Consider the following 18,176-nt stretch of genomic DNA (forward strand, 5'->3'; position numbering starts at 1 on the left):
CAAAAACCTGATGAGAAAAATCAAGCAGAAAGAAGAAGTTATACTGGGCCGTAAGCTGAGATAAGCAAAACCGGGCCAGGAAGCTTGCTCAGTCTTTCTTGTTTTTTCTTGTTTGGTTTTATTTTGCTTCTTCCGTGCTTTTTTTCCTATGATTGGGCTTTCTTTGTTATTTTATGTTTGTTTATCTGTTTTAATCTTTTTTTGTCTTTCTTTAATACATGTCTAATTTTTTCAGTGTTCACTGTACAGTTTTAGTATACATGTGAAACATCGTTTTGATACACGTTATATATTTATTAAATACACAATGTATATTTTACTAGCAACATTTTTTAGCACAGTCAAATATATGGTCAACATTTATTCAAATACAGATGATCTTTTGAAAGGTACTAAACATATTTTAAAATACTCTTACATTTCTTAATAGGTGCTTAACAATTTCGGTGTACGCGTGAAACATTTTTCTGAAACATGTTGAACATTTTAAAATACATGACGTAAATTTGCTTTTAATACACGTTTGGACAATTTTTTGAATAAATTCTCATTATTTTTTGCAAATACACGACCTACATTTTTTATGGTGATAAACATTTTTATAAACTGCACAACACTTTTATAAGTACAAGAGTAACATTTTCTCAAACATATGTTATTTATGTCTACCTTTTCCATACACATTTCTACATGTTTTGTATACTTCAGGAATAATCTTTATGCACTTTTAACATTTTCTAAAAATACATGATTAAAATTTTCAAACCTATATGTTTATATCTACTTTTTTTATAAACGATCTACATTTTCTGTGTACATCGGGAACATTTATCTACACTTGTTTAACATTTTTTTGAACACATATTCTTCAACTCAAAGTTTTTCATAGATATTTTATATTTTTTGTATACATATCAAACATTTTCCATGTAGACATTTAACATTAATTAAATACATGATGAACATTTTCATGTATATGTTTTAGTGTCTAGTTTGTCCCATACACATTTTACATTTTTTCTCTACATCAGGGACATTTTTGTATAGATGTTTAACATTTTTAAAATACATGATTAATATATTTTATGTAAAGTGATTTTTATAATTTATATATTAGTAGATAATGTGGAAATATAAGCAAGAGTAAAATAATAAACCAAAAACAAAAGTGAAAACATGAATAATAGAAGAGAAAAACGCTAAAGGCCTGTTTTCCCTTCTGGCCGGCGCATTCTGGGTGGCTGCTAGATGCGAGGCTTCCCTACGTTTCGCTTTAAGTGAGACATAGGGGCGCCCATTTACGAGAGCTCGCTTGCACGCAGCGCCTAGCGGGCCGGCCCAATGAGTCAGTGGAAAAAAAAAACGAGAAACGAGAAGGGAAAAAGCTCACGCTAATTCAGGCACAACAGGAATCGATCTTTGAATGCCAATCTTAAAAGCTTCGAACCTTCACCACTACACCAAGCTCAGTTTGTTCGTTATTATTAGAAAACACATCTATTTGAGCCTCTCCTTGAGTACAAACATCAACATATATTTTACTTTGTTCACGCTGATTAATATAAAAAACCGAAAATTCGCCAAAAACGAAAGCGTTTACGAATTCAAAAAAATTGACGGATTTTGAACAAAAATTCACGAAATTTTTGAAAAAGGTTCACCAAAGGTTAAAAAAGTTCATTGAATTTGAAAATTAGTTCATCGATACTTAAAAAGGTTCATTAGATTTGAAAAGAGTTCATCGACTTTTTGAAAAAAGTTCATCAAATTTGAAAAAAAATCATGAAATTTTAAAAAGTTCATCGATTTTCAAAAATAGTTCATCGAAAAATGAAAAAAAATCAACGAATTTGAAAAAAATAATGGAATTTAAAAAAGTTCATCAATTTTCAAAAATAATTCATCCAAAAATGGAAAAATTCATCGATTTAAGAAAAAAGTTCATTGAATTTCAAAAAAGTTCACGAACTAAAAAAAACACGCATTTAAGAAAATAAAAAAAGTAAAATGTAAAAGAACAAGAAAAAAGAACAAAACAAACTAACAAATGAATAAAAAAATAAGACAAAGATATACTGCACATGTTGGTTTGTGGCCTGCTGGTTGTAGCATGTTTATTTGTGAAAGGAGGTTGTGTGTTCGATTCGGTGGTAGTGCCTGTAATTTTTTTGGATTAAAACACAGGAAGAAAAACTCTAGACAGGCCGGCCCAGCAAAGGAGGTGCTGTGCGCTGCAGGCGCCGGTTAATGTTTCGTTAACTGGCGCCTGCAGCGCCAAATAGGATTTGCCCCCATTTACCTCCTCGCCTGCCAGCTCGCACGTATCTTCAAATGGGCCTTGGCCCAGCAGTTCTGTTTTGTCAAGAACAAGCCGCGTAATTCATGTGAAGCACATCAACAATGATGGCACTTGGTTATCACGTGAGCTGCCTTTCGTGCTAGGAGGTAGCAAGTTCGAATTTTTTTTTAGGATATCACTATTTTTTCTTCATGCATGTCAAATGGCCCTGAGTTCTGTTGGGTTATTTAGCCGGTCTCACTTTTTTATGGGCCCATATGTTCTAAAAAATTTAATGTTTCGTTAACTGGCGCCTGCAGCGCCAAATAGGATTTGCCCCCATTTACCTCCTCGCCTGCCAGCTCGCACGTATCTTCAAATGGGCCTTGGCCCAGCAGTTCTGTTTTGTCAAGAACAAGCCGCATAATTCATGTGAAGCACAGCAACAATGATGGCACTTGGTTATCACGTGAGCTGCCTTTCGTGCTAGGAGGTAGCAAGTTCGAATTTTTTTAGGATATCACTATTTTTTCTTCATGCATGTCAAATGGCCCTGAGTTCTGTTGGGTTATTTAGCCGGTCTCACTTGTTTATGGGCCCATATGTTCTAAAATTTTTATAGCAAGATTATTATGTACATATAATATGCTTCCATGTCACATGTCTTCAATTTCTTATAGGAAGATTATGTATATACAATATGCTTCCATGCTAATATTTAAATTTTAGAACAAAATTTGAAATTTGTTCGCTATTTTCTATAGATAAATGAATAAATTAATGTGTGCATATTGGAAGAGTAATTTCAATTTGTGTCATACTATTTAATTGTCCGTGCGTTGCTACGGGATACAATACATTTATTCTGATATTCTGATGGTTCAATATTAATCGTGTCTAACATATACCTTGAGAATTCACATGCACATCATGTACTGTATGTTTTGTTTTTACCTTTAAAGCAAGCTTCCCAATCCAAGCTCGCCACCCCTATCAGCAGTGGCGATTCCACTAGGGAGGCTTCAATAGGCTTAAGCCTACCCTCCAAAATCCTATTTAAGCTAAACATACCACTTGACAAGTATATTCCGGTGGTTTGCATGCAACAATTCCAATGCATTTGCTAATTAGACTTAGGAAATTTGTGTTTTAAGCCTACCCTCCAATGTCCTGCTAGATTCGCCACTGCCTATCAGTGATGCATCCGGCTCATCACCCCCCCACCCAGCCAACATATACTTTGAATATTATTAACTCATACATTTAGTTGTGTTTTTTTTGTAATTATACATTTAGTTGTGTTATATTTCACTTTATATTGGTCTTAGTAAGGTATAGCTATAAATTTTGGATACGTCACATTAAACTTCTCCCTCACCCCTCTCTTTCCTGGTCTCTCCCCCCTCCTTCCCGTTGCAATCTCACAATCAAATTGCATTATATGCTCTCTCTCTCTCTCTCTCTCTCTCTCTCTCTCTCTCTCTCTCTCTCTCTCTCTCTCTCTCTCTCTCTCTCTCTCTCTCTCCCTATTGACACCCTGATGACACTAAGTTCAGGAGCAATCTCAAGTCCTCAGGAGCAGTCGGCCGCCGAGGTACCTATACCTGTAAATCAAAATTATTGATTATTCGCAAGACTGGTTTTTCTACACCCCACTCCGGTGCACCCCGCTACACCCCAAAGGAAAACATAGCAAAACTTCTCAAAAAACTTTGACTTTTTGTGGGAATGATTCTGAACAAATATTATAGTTGCTTGCAAAGTTTGGTGGCCAAATGACATTCGAGGAACTCAGCATTTTTTTTTAAAAAATGTATGTGCACTGTTTGAGAAGAATTTGTAAAAATATTTTGTACAGAGCTCCTCGTATGTCATTTTACCACCAAACTTTGCAAGCATCTATAATATTTGTTCATAATCATTCCAACGAAGTTTCAACTTTTTTTTGAAAGTTTTGCTATTTTTCATGTGGGGTGCAACGAGGATGCACTGAGCTGGGGCTCAGCCACTACTTTTCCTCCTAAAAAATCAGTGTGATTGGCATGAGCTGCAACACTCTCCCCCATGAGGTCGCTGTCATAGCTAGAATCCAAGGTGACCTGATGCAATAGACGACGTCATGTTGAAGCCGCGACCCTTGATGCAAACACAATGTATTGTGGCTGTTGGCTAATCAACTATTCTGTTCCTAAAAAAATTCTGAACGTGCTACAATCCTAGCTTTTTTCTGAGCAGACTTGATGAGCGATCGACTTAGACTCGTCTATACGCTAAATCGTCAATGTTAAAATTCTGATATCCACCTAAAAGTAGCTCTATGTCGCAGTCACAGATTAGCACCGTAAGCAAAGGCAGTATGCTCATATGGCAGAGATAGAGGCTTGAAAATCGATGCACACATATATGAGCTCTAAAAAAGAACACATTATAGCTGACGCAGTTTATTAGAACTTTGCGAATAAGGGAAAGTAGTGGCTGAGGCTCAGTTCGGTGCACCCCTGCTGCTCCCCGCATGAAAATATAGCAAAACTTTTCAAAAAAAATAATCAAAACTCTTTTTTAGGAGGGAAAGGCTGCAGGGAGTAGCAGGGAGACCGATTCAACGCCTCGGGTATCAGCTCATTAACGATCCTCATGTAATCCATCTCCAGAACAATGAGAACTATGTATATACAGTCCAGAGTATACCTGGCCATACCTTGGGCCGGGCCGGGCTTCAGGCCGGGCCTAGCCAAGCCCGATGCAAAAAACCCAGGCCCGAGCCCAGCCCGGCCCAGCCGTCAGGCCTGTTTTCTGGGCCTGAGCCCGGCCCGAACACATAAAAGCCTGTCGGGCTTTGGGCCGGCCCGGCCCGTCCTTCAGGAAAACGCGAAAACGATGGGCCCGGCCCGGCCCGGCCTTCGGGCTCAAAATCTAGGCCCGGGCCCAGCCTAGGAGCAGCGTCGGGCCTAGCCGGGTCAGGCTTTTTCGGGCCGGGTCGTTCAGGCCTGGCTGCCCATGGCTAGGACTAGTCCAGAGTGAACACAACCCAATCAAAACAGCATGTCCTTTCGCCTCTTCCACACTACTGCATTGTTCCATCTGCCAACACACCGAGAGAAATATCAAACCTCCATATGATCCAAAACGACAGCACCGGCCAGCTTTGTTCCGTGTCCAGCAGGAAGGAAGCATCAGAGTTGATCTTAACTATACCTGTATAAGGCGCCGACCAGCCAATAGCAGGCCTTTTTGGTTGAATTGGACGGGTGCAAACCACACATGCAGAGGCCGGAGGTAAGCCTCTTTTCCAAAAAAAAAAAACAAGATCAGTGTAAGCCTCACCTCTCCAGTAATTAATAGACGACATCCGACCGCTGATCCTCGTTAGTTTCGCCCTCAGTTTGCAAAACGTGCCGACCTGCAACGACGCAGGACTGGCGACAGCCAACAGACATGACATCCATGGTGGCGAAAGCTATAGTTGGCGGCGTGGGTGCTGGTGGCGGCGGAGGGATTGGGATGAACCATCGGCAGCGTGGCGGTGAGGGAGGACCGGCGGCGTGGGGGTTAGAGCATCTCCACTCGTTCACCCCCCCTCCCCCCCCCCCCGGGGGGGCTAGAAAAAGCGCCGCCCTAGGCCGCGCCGGCCGAAATATCGCCTTGGGGGCGATTTGCTTCCCAGTCGCCGCCCCAGACGCCCTTTTTGGAAAAAGGAAATCAGCCAAACACGACACAAAATTCGTCCAAACTCGGCGATTTCATTGATATTTGTACAAAAACTAAAAAACATAAGTTAAACTAACTAAAACGACATTACTACGCTGCCGCCCGCCTACTGCATGTCAAGGAGACTGTAGAACCGAGTGTAGTCGCCGCCGTTATCGCCATCATCGCCGTCGACCTACGTGCCGCCGCCGTCCCTGCTGCACCCCTGACCAGCGTCGCCGTTGCGCGGGGGGTTGGACGGCCCGGGTGCGTCGTCGTCGCTGTCGAGGATGATGACGCCGCCCTCCTCGCGTCCGCGACACTGAGCTTTGATCTCCTCAAAGGCCCGGCGCTGGCGCAAAATCTGCTCGCGGACGTAGTCCACCTTCTCCCACTTGAGGGCGGTCTTGTCATTGGCGGCCATGGCCTCATGCTCCTTCATGGGGAGCAAACCCGGCTCGGGTTTGGGCCTCACGAGGCGGTAGGAAGAAGGAGATGGGAGGCCGCCCTCGTTGACAGGGCAGAGCGGGTGGGCGCCCAAGCGGCGTCTCCTGCGGCTCCGACTTGATGGGGTGGAGCGCCGGCGAACCGTAGGAAAGAGAGACAGAGCCCGACGACGAGGAGGTCGCCGTCTCCATTCGTTGTGGCGTCTAGGAACTACCATGGCAGCGAGAGAAGGATGGGGGCGCCGGGGTACTCCTGGCGCTACGTGTTGCCGGGCTAGATATGCTTGAGCACAGCTTCGAGGGTGCGGTCGGGCACACCACACCATTCGCGCCGCCCGTCGGAGCTGAGACGGCCGCGGGGCAGGACGCCGTTTGTGGAGGTGACCTGGTCGGTGTGGCGGCAGTCGAAGTACATCGTCCACAGCGTGTGGCTATCGGCGGCGTACCTTGGCTCGTTCTGCTTTTCCTCTGACAGCAATGTCCGGATGCGCGCTATCTCGGCGCGCCGTTCAGCACCGGTGGCCACCGGGGGCACCGGGATGCCGCCGGCGCTCAGCCTCCACGAGCCATGCACCCGCATGTCCGGGGGCGCCGGGTAGTAGGCCTCATAGAGGAGGCCTGCCTCGTCCTCGCGCAGATGGCGGCGACCGAAGCCGTTCGCCACTGCGCCGTCGCCTGGGAAGCGCTCGGCCATTGCCTATCGACCGGGGGGGGGGGGGGGGGGGGAGGAGAGGACAGAGGTGTCGGAGAAGTCAGCGGTGAGAGGGGGCGAGAGGGGCGTCGGTGGCTAGGGCTTGTGCGTTCACCGGTGAGGGAGGTCGGCTTTTATAGCCGCGGATGGGCGGTGAGTGGGCTGCCGCCGTGTGATAACCCACAAGTATAGAGGATCACAACAGTTTATGAGGGTAGAGTATTCAACCCAAATTTGTTAATTCGACACAAGGGGAGCCAAAGAATATTCTCAAGTATTAGCAGCTGAGTTGTCAATTCAACCACACCTAGAAACTTAGTATCTGCAGCAAAGTGTTTAGTAGCAAAGTAATATGATAGTGGTGGTAACGGTAACAAAAGTAAAGACAGCAAAAGTAGTGTTTTTGGTATTTTGTAGTGATTGTAACAGTAGCAACGGAAAAGTAAATAAACGAGAACCAGTATATGGAAAACTCGTAGGCACTGGATTAGCGATGGATAATTATGCCGGATGCGGTTCGTCATGTAACAGTTATAACATAGGGTGACACAGAACTAGCTCCAGTTCATCAATGTAATGTAGGCATATATTCTGTATATAGTCATACGTGCTTATGGAAAAGAACTTGCATAACATCTTTTGTCCTACCCTCCTGTGGCAGCGGGATCCTATTGGAAACTAGGGGATATTAAGGCCTCCTTTTAATAGAGAACCGGAACAAAGCATTAGCACATAATGAATTGAAGTCCTCAAACTACGGTCATCACCGGGAGTGGTCCCGATTATTGTCACTTAGGGGTTGCCAGATCATAACACATAGTAGGTGACTATAGACTTGCAAGATAGGATCAAAAACACACATATATTCATGAAAACATAATAGGTTTAGATCTGAAATCATGGCACTCGGGCCCTAGTGACAAGCATTAAGCATAGCAAAGTCATAGCAACATCAATCTTAGAACATAATGGATACTAGGGATCAAACCCTAACAAAACTAACTCGATTATATGATAAATCTCATCCAACCCATCACCGTCCAGCAAGCCTACGATGCAATTACTCACTCACGGCGGTGAGCATCATGAAATTGGTGATGGAGGATGGTTGATGATGATGACGACGATGAATCCCCCTCTTCGGAGCCTCGAACGGACTTCAGATCAGCCCTCTCGAGAGAGATTAGGGCTTGGCGGCGGCTCCGTATCGTAAAACACGATGATTTCTTCTCTCTAAATTTTTTTCTCCCCGAAAGCCAATATATGGAGTTGGAGTTGGCGTCGGAGGGCCACCAGGGGGCCCACGAGGTAGGGGGCGCGCCCAGGGGGGCGCCCCCACCCTCACGAGCAGGGTGTGGGCCCCCTGGTCTTCATCTCTTGCGAGGATTTTTCTTTATTTTTTCTAAGGTGTTCCGTGGAGTTTCAGGACATTCCGAGAACTTTTATTTTCTGCATATAAAACAACACCATGGCAGTTCTGCTGAAAACAGCGTCAGTCCGGGTTAGTTCCATTCAAATCATACAAGTTAGAGTCCAAAACAAGGGCAAAAGTGTTTGGAAAAGTAGATACGACGGAGACGTATCACCGTGTGTCGCGTGGCGGGAGCGGGGGATGCTCCCCCCTCTCAGCTTCACTGCGCCACCCGTGAGGCATCAATGGAAGGCTGACAGGCGCGACAACCTCGGCATTGATTCCCCGGGAACCGTGATGATCAGCACGAGAAGGCGGCGAGTCGCTGACTCGCCGGGCCCATTTCATTTCATGCCAAAAATGTTTCCCCCGACGCCCCCGGGCGCCACCCAGTGCGTCGGGTTCGGCTTGGGTCCGCCGATGCCAAAATCGGCCCGAGCCGGCGAAATGTGGCCTTCTGGGGCACGACTGAGCCGATTTTTCGGCGCCGACGACAAAAAGGGCCTTGGGGCTTCTTGTTGGGGGCGCGGCTGGAGATGCTCTTAGGGCTAGGAGAGGGAACTTCATGAGAGATGGGGATGTGCGCCTCGTGGGGTTACTGTAACAGAATTGGTTCGTGGGGAAAAAGTATCAATTGAAAAAACTGGAGGTGAAAGGGGCATTGGTATGGAAAAAAAACTTGACGTGGGAGGGAGATCGAGCGTGGGAGAGTCGGACGATGCGGGGGGGGGGGGGGGGGGGGCGTAAGACGGGAACAGAACTTTACAGTTCTTTTAGGTAGTAGAGATATGTGTCTCAAATAAAGTTCAAGTAATATAGGAAAAATATTGAAGACATATGTACAAGCTTAGAGCATCTCCAACAACGGCGGCAAAAAGCCCACGCGCGGTAAACTGCCATTTTAGCGTGCGCAGGACGTTTTCGCGCGCTCCAGCGTAGGCGAGAAACTAGCGCGCGCGGGGAAAAAGCGGGAGCTCGCGCGCTAGATTTGGCGCACCGCTTCCGGCGTGCCTATACATTGCGACGCTCGCCACGCGGCCTCCCACCGCTATCCACACTGCCACGCGCTCTCTCCCCGCTTCCTCTGCCGCTTCCTCGCCACAACCGACGCGCCACCACCGCGCCACCATGTCTTCGCGCCGCCGGGGATCTTCGGGCTACCGCGGCATCCGCGAGCGCCCCTCCGGCGCCTTCTCCTCTGAGATTCGATCTGGTGACGTCCGCCTCGGCCTCGGCATGTTCGAGACCGCGCACGAGCGCCCACGTGTACGACGCGGCGGCATGGCAACTCCAGAGGCCTCGCGCGCAGATGAACTTCCATGACATCTGGACGCGCGAGCAGGCACATGCCGTTGCCCCTCCGCCTCGTCTTATAACAGACCAGGACCGTGAGGAACACCATCGGCGGCAGCGCCGCCTCCTCATCGCCGAGGAGGACGAGCGGGCCATGGCGGAGTGGCGCCGGCTCTACTCGCAGGACGTCGCCGACGAGAACTCCTTTTGGGCGGACAGGACGACAAGGCGCCGCGCGGAGCGGGCGGACAGGCGGCGGCGGAAGGCACTCGCGGAGGCGTAGGGCCATCTTGTTAATGTAGGTGGAGAGTCGTTCTTTGACTCAGATGATCCGTATTGGTAAGACGCGTGGCTCGATACCTCGGACGACACCGTCGAGAATGATAACTACTCGGAGTAGGTTCTAGTTGCACCGTAGTCGTTTTTATCGCGTTGGACTAGTTTTTTTATCTATCTATGCCATGAGTAACTATGTACGCATTGTGAAATATCTATGTATCGTTTTTTATCTATTTTAATCTATGCATATGTTTTTTTATTAGTTCGGAGTGCATATGTTGTTTGTGTGAGAAAGCGCACGCAGTTTTTTGCAGCAGCTGCCGGAGCGGCTCGCACGTGCTAAAATTTGCAGCAGCCGTTGGAGCAAATACACCCCGCCGCGCTAAAACAGGCGATCCGCGCGGTGCAAATGGGTTTTTAGCGCGCCGCGCGTAGCGCGGCTGTTGGAGATGCTCTTATGTCATAGAAAATGATTTTTGTGAAATCAATTGAGTGAAAATTTGAACTTATGTTTGTAAGCAGTGTGCCACTATTCCTTTTCTATTAAATGTAGTATTTGAACTATTCCTTTTTCGCTGAAGTTATATAGTTTGTAACACTATGCAACAACACATGATTATGTGTTACTGCATCAGTAGTTTGTAACACGGATGGAGCAACACAAACTTTTACGTTACTATGGTAATGTGCCGGTAACACATTTTCGAATCTTATAAACTATGTGGTACTGTCCAATCTGCAACACACATGATGTGCTACCGTAATTTCTCTTCGAAACATGTTTTTATATGTGTTGCATGATTTTATTACTTAATCTTTGTTTTGTTGTAGTGCACATTCCCCAGTTTGATCCATGATAACCTCTTAATGGTTTCTACCCTACAAGTAATGAAAACGGTGCAGATCCTCGGCCACAATGAGGTTGGCTCGCCGCACCAGGGGGACACCAGCTATACCGGTCACGATGAGGCCAGTATGTCAGCGCTCATGGACGCTGCAGGATGGAACCTTCGCATCATCATCACACACGCCCGCAACTTCTAGATCACCGGCGATGCGAAGCTATACACCATCGACGTGTCTTTCTCCGATAAAGCAAACTACAACTTGATATGCCGACGGGGCAATGTCAAGTCATTCAGTCCGACATTGATAAGGCGGACACCCCAAGGCCGGGCACCGACAAGGCGAAGGCCGTCCACATCTTCATCAACGGACATTGACACAACGGAGGGATATGGCTAAGCATAGCCGAAGCGATGGACATATCGCCCTCCCCTTCCACTTCATCACCATATCATCATCATCTACACCAAGCTCATGGAGAAGACAAGACCAAAAGACGAGGACCATTGCAGCAGCTTAATCGGAGGTGGTTTGCGAGATTGACTCGCAGGCTTTATTAATTAGGAGCTTCTCGAGGCCCCGTGAACTAGAACCTCACATTCGTCAAAGTCACATTGGCCGCTCCAGCAGGTCATGGAGCGTCCTTCAGAGGGTTTTTTTTGCAATTTTTTCTAGACACGAGATTAATAAAATACATTTTTTCTATATCATTTCTTTGTGTACGTAGGTACATTGGCATGCCCGCGTTCCGTTTTTATTTTGTCGTGTCAAACATTCATTAAAGAAAATACATTTTTCTAGAATAAAAAAGCACATGACGTGGCCAGCCCATGTGAGGGAGCCATAGGCCTTTCCTCAACTATTCCACGCTCAAGATGTGGAGTAGAACGTGTCCTATTCTTTGCACGCTGCAAGGAATAGTGGAGCCTGTACAAGGAAAGAAAAGAAAATGAAAGGAAACGAAAGCTAGCTAGCAGCCTAGCACACGAGGCGTACCTCCAGCTAAACCCTCGCCGCGCCGCCGTCCGTCTGTTCCTTCCTCCGTCTCCTTGCTGCCCCGCCGTCTGTTCCTCCCGCCCCGCCCCGCCCCGCCGCCATGAACAACCTACTAACCGTAAGCTTCACGCCGCTCAATTGCTTCACCGAGGCCAAGCGCACGAGCTTCAAATTCCTCAAGGAACCGTTCGCCAGGAATCGGCTTAGTTGCTCTGATCTGCTTGAGCTCCAAGTAGCAGGATTTATTTGCCCCTCCTTTTAGGATCTGCTTGCTCTTTTTGTGTGTGCTATCAGCAGTGGGCTGGTTTCTCTTGTCTGAACCTCTCCAGGAGGTTATTCTTATTTTAATTTGTCCCAGCTTTAAGCTTAGAAAGCACTCTAGTCTCAAAATGCCATTCACTGTTGTTTGTTAGGTTGAAAACAACACGTAATGTGACCACATTATATTACTTATTACCACTGTTTCAAATAGCCCGCTATAGCTCCGCTATAGCACGCTATAGCGTTTAAAAAAGGTCTTGCGCTAAGAGACTTTGGTCCAAACAAATGAACAAACATTTTAAATAGCGCGCTATAGCTCCGCTATAGCACGCTATAGCATTTGAAAGAGGTCTGGCGCTAAGATGCTTAGCGCGCTATTTAAAACTTTGCTTATTACATATATGGTCGCCGACTCGCCGTCATGTTCTGATTTTGAAAGTGACATCTCAAATACTCTTTTTGAGCAGTTTATCTCTTCTGCTAGCAAGTATAAGCTTTAGTAATACTCTTTTGGGACCAGTTATAATAATGTCAATGCTTTATTTCCGCAACGATCCTATCCTATTGGTTTGGTTTTAGCTGATGATGAAAGTAGCAGCACAATCGGCTCTAATGTCAGAACGAATTCATAGCAATCAAGCAAGCCTTCATGCAGGTGCTTCTGTGCACTACATGTTCTCTAAACACTCCGATTTTGCAGGATTCCTTTGAGCTTCCCCCGTGGGATTCCTCAAGAGATTGGGGGGATGTTGAAATGGGGATGCATCAGCCCGGCGCCTCTGATAATTTAAAAGGCTTCTTCAAGAAGGTGCATGCGAAACTCTCTACTAGTCTCCAAGCTTTTAATTCTGGGCCCATACGACAAACATGTAGGCTGATTATCAGTTTTGGGGATTTACTGATTAAACATAACATATCATTTTTCACACATATCATCCGATATTGACCGAAATATCGACCGATTTGGCCGATATCTGACCCTATATGACCACTGATATAGACCGTTACGTCGATGAACACTATTTATCATAAAGTAGTGAAAAAAGATAAAGTATGTACAACTCCATCTTATTATCAAAAAATGCATAATATTTTGTAGAAACACATATATAACATATTGTTTTTAATATTAGAGTGACGATTTTGAGAATCTGTCTAGGAATTTTCTTAATTAATAAGTTCACAAACTGGGAATTTCAATTTTCTGGAGCATTGACGCCATACATTTTGTTTTACTAAAAATACATTTTTGAACCAAAATATTGAAAAACTAATCCAAATATATTTTCTCCTATATATCTACATATCGTCTGATATATCACCCGTTATCCGACATCCGATATGTTCAAGCCAAACCGATACAAACCCGATATATGATATTTTGAACCTCGCTATTCTCTAATGTTATCTGTCCATTTTTTGCACTTTAGAATAATCATGTGATGTTGCTTTCATACCCACACAGGTTCATGGAATCAAGAGCCTAATAGCTAAGCTGACGAGTCTCTTGACTAAGCTCCAGGTCCAACCCAATCTAATTTCCTTATTTCTGCTTCTTCTTATGTTATTATGCTCAAATATTTACTCTCATAGTAATAATGGAATCTGTGTGCCTTTGCTTGCAGACTGCAAATGAGGAATCAAAAGCAGTTACAAAAGCAAGCGCCATGAAAGGTTACAGCTCCAAATCTTATCTTAATGAGTTGAAAATTTTGCTTTACGTGTAGTCACGCACAACAATACATTTTTGTAGCAATTAAGAAGCAAATGGAGAAAGATATTGATGCAGTGATGAAAATTGCTCGTATGGCAAAAACAAAAATTGATGAACTGGAAAAAGATGTATGTTATTCTTCTTTCCTAGCTGTATCCGCATCTGCATAAACTAAAAAGACGGATATGCTGCTTATGGTTTGCTCTTTGCCCCTATGCTATGTCACAGAACTTATCCAACACGGAGAAACCTGGATGTGGGAAGGGCTCTGCGGTAGATCAATTAAGGGAACAGACTACTGGGTAAATTAAATTTACTGTTGATTTGTGTTTCCACTTTCCAGTCTCTTGCCTGCATGAATTAGCCTCTCCTTTTTTGCGAAAATGAATTATTACTTATTCACTGTACTTACTGATTGATCTCTACAGAGCAGTGAAAAAGAAGTTAAAGAAACGGATGGACGATTTTCAGGTAGTGCTTCCCTCTAACTTGAATGTCCAAATTGACATGTATGTGATGATTTTCCTTTTCTGTCTGTGAATAAATAAATGTTCCCTCTAATGCCTAATCGTAGTCTTTAGATACACAAAAAAAACTTAAAACCAGTCATTATTTCTGTTTACTACTTGGGCTATTTGATTTGATATTCCCTCATAGAGCAGCAGGGAGAAACTGCTCTGCTTTCGCATGTCTATGAGCCATCCAAGCATTCAGCTATATGAACTCTGAAACATCTGGCTGTTCATAAGCAGTGGAAGTGGCTTCGTTGATGCTTATATGTTCTAAAAAGTAAAAGAAAGAGTTTTGCAAATTGCCCTCCTTTCGACTTTCAGTAACTTTACAAGAATGTTTCTTAGCCATTATGGTAGATTATTGATAGTATGCTATCAGCCTGATGTCTCTGAAGGTGAAATAATATAATGTAATCTTGCAACTATGTGAGTGACATGGTGTTGTTACCCTCTGATGCAGGTATTGAGAGAATCAATCCGGCAGGAGTACCGGGAAGTTGTTGAAAGAAGGGTATTTATTGTAACTGGTAATCGCCCTGATGAACAGGTATAGTTGCACCTTTTTTTTATGGTTATTGAATTTGAGATTCTTTTTCTTTCTATTGCTTATCTTACAGTGTGCCTCTTCTGTTACTTTGGAATCTGCAGACAATTGATGATTTAATCGAGACAGGGAGAAGCAAGCAAATTTTCAAAGATGCGGTTCAACAGCAGGGGAGAGGCCGGGTATATACGAGTTATAACTCGGTCATTATATGGACACTTGTGGGAAAATGCATCGAAATCTCATTAGGATAATTTTCCATGTTGCAGATACTGGATACTGTTGCTGAGATACAAGAGCGGCATGATGCTGTAAGAGATCTAGAGAGAAAGCTTGTGGAGTTGCAGCAGGTTACCTTTCATTTGCATAAGCTATTATGCAAGTTTTTAAATAGTTGACACCATGATATGTGAACATACTTCCTGGGTTTTCGCTTGCAGATAGTCCTGGATACGGCAGTATTGGTTGACGCTCAAGGAGACATGACGGACGACATAGCGAAACATGTAAGGCGACGAACTTGTGAAAACAACTTTATTCTACTCCCTCCGTCCCAAAATAAATGCCGCTGATTTATTACAACTAACTTTGTACTAAATCAAAGACACTTATATTTTGAGACAGAGGGAGTAATAAATAGACCTAACCGGCTTTGTCAATAAAGCAAGCTAACGACTCTGATGCTGGCATGTAATTTGTTTGTTTCTGCAAGGTTTCAAAAGCTACCAACTACGTACAGGAAGGTGTGGAAGCTCTCCAGAAGGCAAAGAAGCTTCAGAAGAACTCGAGAATGTGCATGTGCTCCGCCATAATAGTTCTCCTGCTGATACTGGTTATCGTCGTGCTGGTGGTTATCAAGCCAGGGAAGAAGAAACTCTTGAGCACGACCTGAAACCCAACATCTCGGCACGGCAGAATATATATATCATGGTTACCGTTCTTATTTCCTGTTTACAATAAGAGAGCATCCATCTAGTATGAGTTTTCAGTTTGTATGGCCAGGTCCTGTATTTGGAAGAGTTTCTTTTGAATGATGAAATGCCCCTCTAACACCGAATTATCTCAAGCGTGCCTACACATAGTACAGGTACAGGTAGAATGCCGGTACAATACATTCTCACAAGCCGGCATGCAGAGACACAGATCCTTGGAGTGACATCCTTTGTCAGCTTGTTCTTTCTGTCTAAGAAGCAACTCTATTCCTGAAAATGAACGCCATACTGGTACTGCTCTATATATAATCTCATTCAGTGATCTCTGTACAAGACAGCAGTAACCGAGTGGTAAGAAAATACTGGAACTTCACTTGCCCAGAGTGCCAGATATGCCTACGAATAAGCGCGGGAAGCGGAGACATAAAATTACTTGTCAACCGAGATATAGTCTGACTATTTATCGGATACACCACTGTCATGTCCTTGCGGTAAATACGTCAAGTGTGTAAACCAGCTTTGAGCACCACTCATCATCATCCATCTCAGTGAATAAGAGCATGTCCTTCAGCAATAAATCATCATTTCAAATCTGACATGCAGGTAACAAGATGGAAAAGGCACCTCTAAATCGAGGCTTTTGAACTTTTAGCATGGTGTAAGCACATCATTCAACCAGTACATAACAAGGAAGTGAAAACAGTTCCATCAGTTATCTTGAAACTAAACATAACGTCTCCCGCAAAAGAAATGAAGCTAAACATACCGTGTATATAGCTCCATAAGATGATCAATTTTTTCGCACTCACTCTCAAAAAGCTTTGTAACCTGATCCTTCTGTAATAACACGAGGAAATCCACAAAAAAATAACAAGATCGTGACGGCTTGAATTTAAATGTTGAACTATTTGCTCCTGGTTAAGCAGTTGCCTAAGAAATCGGTTGGGCCCAAACCTTCTGAGTCGCTGGTCTTTATTGCGCATAGATCCAGATTCGGGTCTTTTGGCTTGCTTTGATGACGTATGAGGTTGTGAGGGGCCTAGCTTCCCGTCTTTGTCTGCGTACGAACGGGTCACCGGGGAACATGCCCACCGGGTGCTAAGCAATGCTTTTACCCATGGTTTGTCTACCTGGATTCTCCCTAGTGCAAACCCTTGTCGGCTGGCGCCCGTGGGGCACAGTGGGTAAACAGTAACTGATCATCTTCACGCGCTTGCCTGACCAGAGCAAAGTAAGCAGGCATAAAGGACAAATGTTTTCCCACGCTCCCGTGGTCCCCACTGGCTGGTTTCGCTCACATTCGAAGATGCCTTGCCTGCCCGGACTCTTGTCATTGCTATTCCTGGCCAACTAACGATTTTCGCATGTCCACTCGGCTTTTGGCTGCTGCGAGACCTGTCCGGTTTTGGTATCCTCCTGCTTATGTCGTGACGAGTGGGTGTCAGGTTGCCCTGTAGGTCCACCGGTTGGTCTCATTCAGATCCGAGGGAGTCTTATTCGGCCTATCACCGTTGTTGGTCCTGGCCATCTAACACGTCTTCGGATGCCTGCTCGTCTTTCCATTGCCGCGGGATGTAGTCAATTTCAGTGCTCCTTTGCCTGTGTCATGCCAGGTGGATGTTGGGCTTTCACACGACGACATCAACACGGGTGGGAGCACATGCCACGGGTGTTTTCAATTCTTGTCTTCTTGGATGTTGGTCGGTGCGTGATGGAGCAGCTATGGTGTCCGTTATGGCACTCCTTTCTCCGACCCAGCCGCCCTAAACCACCCACTGCACCCTGGAGTGTGCATCAAGCAAAAACCACAAATAAAGGGACCGGACGGTACAACCCACAGCTCAGAACTGTACGTAGCTGTTGGATGTGATGCCAACCGTGTAATAGGACGTGACCATCAGCATGGCTCTTCTCCCCGCATCTACAACAACCGGCTACCCAGCAACGTGCCCTCTCCTTCCATCCACCAACCAAAACCAACGCACGAAACCACCATGGCGACTACAACACCTCCAAATGCCTGAACCAAAGTCCATGTGCTCCAAGTAACGAAGCAAAACACGAACCCCAGTGACCAGTACCAATACACCCGCATCTATGAACAACCCGTGCAGTGCATAAACTCAAACGATTAAGAACACGTATATAAAGGGCAACATAACGACAACTTTATATCTCGTTCAATAAGTCCACAAGTTATGCAATAAACTTAGCTTGAATAAACCCGGGCAATTAAGAACATACAAAAAAGGCAATGCCAAACAAAACATCTCACTCAAAAGTTCT

General features: G+C 44.9%; 1 protein-coding gene across 1 annotated transcript; it reads left to right on the forward strand.

Moving 5' to 3' along the window:
• Positions 1 to 12,027: 12,027 nt before the first annotated feature.
• LOC123114602 (syntaxin-132-like) lies at positions 12,028 to 15,850 on the forward strand. Its single transcript, XM_044536091.1, has 12 exons — positions 12,028 to 12,045; positions 12,889 to 12,996; positions 13,654 to 13,710; positions 13,814 to 13,862; positions 13,942 to 14,030; positions 14,131 to 14,204; positions 14,331 to 14,373; positions 14,875 to 14,961; positions 15,063 to 15,140; positions 15,228 to 15,308; positions 15,399 to 15,464; positions 15,671 to 15,850. Exons 1-12 carry the CDS (start codon positions 12,028 to 12,030, stop codon positions 15,848 to 15,850), a joined length of 930 nt encoding a protein of 309 aa, XP_044392026.1.
• Positions 15,851 to 18,176: the final 2,326 nt, after the last annotated feature.

Source organism: Triticum aestivum, chromosome 5B (genome assembly GCF_018294505.1).
Source record: "Triticum aestivum cultivar Chinese Spring chromosome 5B, IWGSC CS RefSeq v2.1, whole genome shotgun sequence".
NCBI lineage: Eukaryota > Viridiplantae > Streptophyta > Magnoliopsida > Poales > Poaceae > Triticum > Triticum aestivum.